Source organism: Pogona vitticeps, chromosome 4 (assembly GCF_051106095.1).
Source record: "Pogona vitticeps strain Pit_001003342236 chromosome 4, PviZW2.1, whole genome shotgun sequence".
NCBI classification, from domain to species: Eukaryota; Metazoa; Chordata; class Lepidosauria; order Squamata; family Agamidae; genus Pogona; species Pogona vitticeps.
Window position 1 is genome coordinate 53,481,918 of NC_135786.1, and position 6,000 is coordinate 53,487,917.

Below are 6,000 nucleotides of genomic sequence, written 5' to 3' on the forward strand. Positions count from 1 at the left end.
AATATGTGGTCTTCATACCATTGACAAGAGAAGTAAAATGGAATCCCAAGAGAAATATTCAATAAAATCCCACAACATTTTGAGCACAGCTGTAGCGTTCATCCTCATTACATTAAGTAGTCATGCATATTCATATTGCAGGCTAATGTTGCTAAGAGGCGGAGCCAAGAGATATGTAATAAAGAGGCGGAGTCAGAGAGAGAGTGTGGTATTTGGGAGATTTGAGGTGTGATTAGAGTGAAGAGTGAATAAGAACAGTTATAACAAATAGAAGGTTGAGACTGATGATCAATAAACCTGTAGAAGTTACCTATGATTGAGAATCAAACATCTGTAATCAATAAACAAGTCTTATTTAAAAGACAGTGAAGTTTGGACCTGCATCTTCATCCTTCCATAAGTAATGTTGATTTAGTGATCAACTGGTGGCAGCGGGTAAAAAGGAGTATTGGTTTGCCTTTGTGTGCTCTGTGTTTGGGGAGTCAGGCAGGGACCATGAGGGGCGAACGTCACAGCAGCATTCCTGTAAGATTAGCTGAGTAAACTCGGGAGACCACACCTTAAGAGAGATTTCAAGCCACACTGAGGAAGTTGAAAGAATTTGGCTGGAAAGAGGTTGCAAGTAGTATGACTCAAACACTGAAGCATTACGCTAACCCTGAAAGGACCAGATACTGTCTCTCCCCAGACTGGCTTAACTCCTTAAAGTAAATGCTGCATCCAGATTATCAGAAGCTCACGTATCCTCTGACACAGCAAAAGTCTGTAGATAACCTGACTTGTCTTGCTTCTGTCCAGCTCCCTTACTCTTTCATCTACCAGTGCATCAACCTATTTCTCTCTATCCACCACCACAAATTTCCCAGGACACCCTAGAGAGACAAACCGTATGACCATCTATGGTGCCAAACTTCTAGGGTAGTCTTCTTCAGGTATGTAAAACTGTACAGGGAGTTTTCTCCTTCACTGTAGGAGAAAGTGCACAAGCAGATGATGAGGTTACTGAAGCTTGCTGGAAAATACAAGGTGTACAACAGAGCACCTCCTCACCTTTCCAAGGTGTAGTGGTTGTAAGAGAAGATGTACTGATTGTAACAGAAGTGATGACCATTAAAATTGGAATTTCAGAAAGTGTTGTTCCGCTCTTGAGGACTGAAAGCAATATTGTGTTGCTCAGCTTATGATGAGAAAGAGCTAATTTAAATTCAGCTGGAGCAGAAAACAGCCTTGGTTGGTTCTGTCTGTTCAAATGGCCTCCATGGAATGAAGCTCAGACATACAGCAGTCAGAAAAACATGTTAAAAGAAACAGAATTTGCTTTACAGTAGGAAACATAATTCTCTTTTCTCCTCTTGTAAAGCCTCATGTGTTTTGGAAATCTTTCCACTGTTTTAATATATTTTGACAGTTCCAATGCATTTTCCTCCACACTCTAACAAAACAAATACAGATGGAAAAACAAAAATGCTTAAATTAACATAATTGTATCCTGGTTTTTGTACAGTTGTTTTAAAGAACACTGTGAGCAAGATGTATATCACTGAATTTATTCACTGGCATGTTAATATGGAACACTTTCATTAAAATCCATATGCACACTTGTGTAAGATGTCATAATCTGCATTATCTTTTTCAAGAAAGCTTGAAAATATCAGATTTAGCAAGTGAGCATCAAAGCTCAAAATTATGCTTCAGAGTTTACAAGTTTTCATAGCTACCTACCTTTTCTCCTCTCATATGGCAGTAGTCAAAAAGACTTGATATCTCAAGAGACTTTCCAGACTACCATTCTTTTCACATAATTAATGTGTCTTAATAATACTCCCAGATAATGGTGCAGTTGACACTATTATTTATATATTCCAGGTGATACTTTTACAGAGACATCACATCTCCCCAAAATACAGCAAGTCATAGCTGTGGAACGAACACTGATATTTCAGAAGCAAAATAACAAACAATAAAAATGAATATATGAAATACGGCTGCACATTTGTCTCCCTCCTGTAATTTATCTTACCTTGGCTCTTTTATAGTTTGGACTCTTTAAACCAACTTTTAAAGTTTCCAATGATAATTATCTCTAGGGTTCTTGTGAAGTTGGAAAGGCAACAAATAAATTTCCTAAAACCTGCACCTTGCACAACCATCAGTGGCAGCTCTGATTATGTACTATTTGTCACTCCTATGCTACTTGGGTGCCCTCATCCAGCTGAATGAGGAGTCCCATGCTCTAGAGCAGGAATAGGGAGGATGTGGCCCTTTAAAAGGTTATCAGAATGCCACTCAGCTCTTCCCTCACCATGGGATACGCTGGGAGCTGCAATTCATCAACAGTTGGAGCATGATACGCATCCCATCACTGCTTTATAACAGCAGAGGTCATTGCTGAAGAAATAGTTTGCAATGAGGAGTAAGTGTGATCCTCTCAGCTTTAGGCTGTCTTGTTCCACACTACTGCTCCCTTTACTCTTCAGTCTGTTGTGTGAGACAAACAGCCATGACTGAAGCCTGCCAATCTGCTTCCATCAACAGCTGTGTATTTCCTTTCTCCTGCAACAGATGACACAGCCATGTAGGTGTTTGTCTTTTTTAAGGACAGTGCAGAAGGAACAGAAGCATGGCTGTGTCTCTGCACCAACACCATCCATTCCTACAGTCTGTGTAGCAGGCACTGTTCAGCACTTGAATTCAGGGAGTACAATAGCAAGGGAAAATGACATCATCAGGGCACATGTTTAACTAATCACATGCAAAAGTCTTAGCTGAGCAAATAGCTTTTTGCATACTCACTATTTTTCCCCTTAGTATCATAAGCAAAGGATAATGGTTTACTAATCTGGGGACTTTCAAGATTTTCAAGTAAAAACAATACATTGTATTTTATACTTGCACCATTCATCCCATGTTTTCTAGATTCGGGAAAAACATCCAGAACAAGTAACTTTTCAATAGCAAGGACAGAAGTGAAATGTGGCATGAATACAGCATACCAACCACAGAGAGGGTGAATTTTGTGCAGGAGATTAAGATCTGAACCTGGATGTTTTCAGCCTCAAGCTTAAAAATCAGTATGTTATGGCTCGCTCTCTCCCCCTCCTCTAATATGTACGATGCACTCACTGATTATTCTAAAATATAATTTTGTAAGAGTCCTTGCATTTTTTGTTAGAGTAGACAAAATATACATGATACAATCGATTGTTTTCTCCCTATTGTGAACTGCTCAAGAGCTTGCTCTGTCTCTATCCTAAACATCAAATAATACTGAATATATTTCAATCATGCCATTTTACTAATTCCAGATACACAGGAAAGACTACACATACTTAACACCCTTCCATAGTTTCAGGCTTCAAGCACCAACAGAAGGACTAAAGAAAAAAAAAAGACCAGAAGGACACAAACTTGGGTACCGTAAGGGTCTCAAGCTCAAGCCCTTTCTGTGGCTGAACGAGAACCTTCGTTTACTCTGCCCCAATTTTAACCGGCTGTGAAGCAGGAGAAGCCCAAGGAAAGCAAATACAGTATAAACGCCCACGAGACAATGCGGTGAGAACAACAACAACAAAACCGCATACAGACAGAAAAACCAGAACCGGAGAATCCAATTGCAATGTCAACAACAGGATCTCTCCGAGCGCCAGAGGAGAGAAAGGGCAGAGAGAGAGGAGTGGAAGAAGGAAGGGACAACGCTGGCAGGGCAGAAGAGGAGCAACAACCCAACTTCTACACGAAGCAGAAATAAATCGGGAGAGGACCCACACAATGGGGACAGCCGAAGAAAGGGGCAGAGGGGGTCTCGCCTCCTCTGGAGACTTTTCCTGCCGCAGAGCCCGTTCTCGGTTCTCTCCTCTTTCCCTCCGCTCTCCCCCCCCCCTTGCTTTCCACAGCTGCGTCGTCCTCCTGCCAAGTTGGGGGGGGGGGGTTGAAAGCGGAGAAATTCCTCCCACCAGAGCGGCCCGAGGCGACGCTCACCTGGACAAGTGCTTCAGGATCTGCTTCTTGATGAGACCAGCCATACCGGGCCGTGGGGAAAAGAGGAGGTGGAGGAGGAGGAGGAGGAGAGTCTTCTAACGCCCGCCTGCCTGCCCCATCATGCCCTGTCTCGTCCGGCGCTTCAGCTCCTCTTGCTGCCTCGACTGCCTCCTGCCATCTCCAGTCCCTCGCCCGCCTGCCTGCCCGCCGGCCCGCCCGCCGCCTGCTTTGCCTCCCAAGCCGGTCTCCCGACGCCTCCGCCGGAATCCCGGCCACCACCGCGGCGCAGCCGGGCGAAGCCACCTCACGCCCCCACCCTATTGGAGAGAGGCGGAACGGAGACGGAGAGGGGCGGGCGCCCTCTGTTGGCTCATAGCAGGGGAGCAGCGGCCGCGGCAACCTGCTCTCTTGGGGGCCGTATTGGGAGGGAGGTCTAGACAAACTGGCCGCTGCCTGACGGAGACGCTGATTTTTTTAGCTCTATAGCCCACATGGAAATTTACAGTTAAATTCCATTGTTGGTACCAGCTACATAGGAGACCCACGAATCCAATCGTTTTTAACCTTAGTGTTGACCTAACAAGGCCTATTCATTCATTTTCAGGACTACTTTAGTTGGGATTAACAAGAAAGATTTAGGCTTTAAAGCACAGCTCACAAAAAATAGCACATTTTAAAGGGCACCGACCAGCACCATTGCCCGGAACTAACAACTTATTTGTCAAAAACATAACCTTCTGCCATGTCTGTTTGGACATTTCAACAACCTGTGTAAAAACAGAAAGAGGGTATTCATGTTGGCAATGCAGTCATCCTGGCTTTTCTGACCTCAGGGATACCTAATTTAGCTGCTAACCAGTGGAATGCGCACAAGAAGGGTTTGGACACGATCAAGCAAAATAAATTATGTGCCATCAGGCCACTTATAACATACGACAGCTATTATGAATTAATTGTTCTATTGCTGGAAATTGGACATAATCAACCAGAATAGGTAAACGTACACAATTTGGCTATGTTGACTTCCTTTATTTAATACATCTGGTCAAACTAACTTCAGAAAGAGGATAAAAGTTGCCTTGTGGCTCTTTGTCTGCCACTCAACAAGGAGTGTGTGCGCCCAGACAAGATCAATGTAACTTTTGAGTTCAGAGGTGAGGTACACTGTCTAAGTTGGAGGCCCCCAAATATCTAATTTTACAGCTTTGGGCCTATGGATTATACTGGGTGAAATTTAGCACTGCTATCAACTGATGATACACATCTTTGTCTGCAGCTGTCTTCTACTTTGTAACAGCATGCACATAAGACTTTAGGAGCCAGCCCTTTCTCCATCTTGCCCCCTGAATGTACTTACATTATGTGCCATCAAGTCAGAACCAACTTATACCAAATCTTATAGGGTTTCCAAGGTAAATGAGATATTTTAAAAAGTGATTTTACTAGTTCTATTCCTCCAGTGAGCTTCTATGGCTGAGTTGGGATTTGAACCCATGGCTCTGAGTCCTAGTCTGTCACTATGCCACAGTGTGCTTAAATTTCACATTTTGTCTATTGGATAGTGCCCTCAAACTTTTGCACAGTTGTTTGTTCTTCTGCACACTTTTTATACCTTTTTAGTTGGCCCAATAAAGGTATTCTCTTAGTATGGATTTTGATGCTTAGAATTTTTATACATCAGTTTCAATCATCTCATGCATCAGACATATGGGTAAAGATAATAACTGATTGTGTGTGTATTACAGTGGGGTCTCTACTTAAGAACTTAATCCGTATTGGAAGGTGGTTCTCAAGTGGAAAAGTTCTTATGTAGAATCTGCATTTCCCATAGGAATGCATTGAAAACCATTTAATCCGTATCTGCTCTTTTCCGTCCATAGAAACCAATGGGAAGCTGCTATTCCGCCTTCTACCACTAGAGGGGGATATTTTTTCTTTTTTTTTCTTAGGTCAGGGAACAGTGTTAAAAGCACTTCTGACGAAGCTAATTTTGAAGCAATGGACTGAAAACCAATTAATCCG

The 6,000-nt window shown here is 42.8% G+C and overlaps 1 protein-coding gene across 1 annotated transcript in view; it reads right to left on the reverse strand.

Moving 5' to 3' along the window:
* The window catches only part of BLTP3A (bridge-like lipid transfer protein family member 3A), a 67,921-nt gene extending 63,741 nt beyond the window's left edge, over window positions 1-4,180 (reverse strand). Inside the window, exon 1 of the mRNA XM_072997397.2 lies at window positions 3,979-4,180. Within this exon, the coding sequence (XP_072853498.2) occupies window positions 3,979-4,022 (44 nt within the window). The 5' untranslated portion in view covers window positions 4,023-4,180. The remainder of the gene's footprint in view (window positions 1-3,978) is intronic.
* Window positions 4,181-6,000: the final 1,820 nt, after the last annotated feature.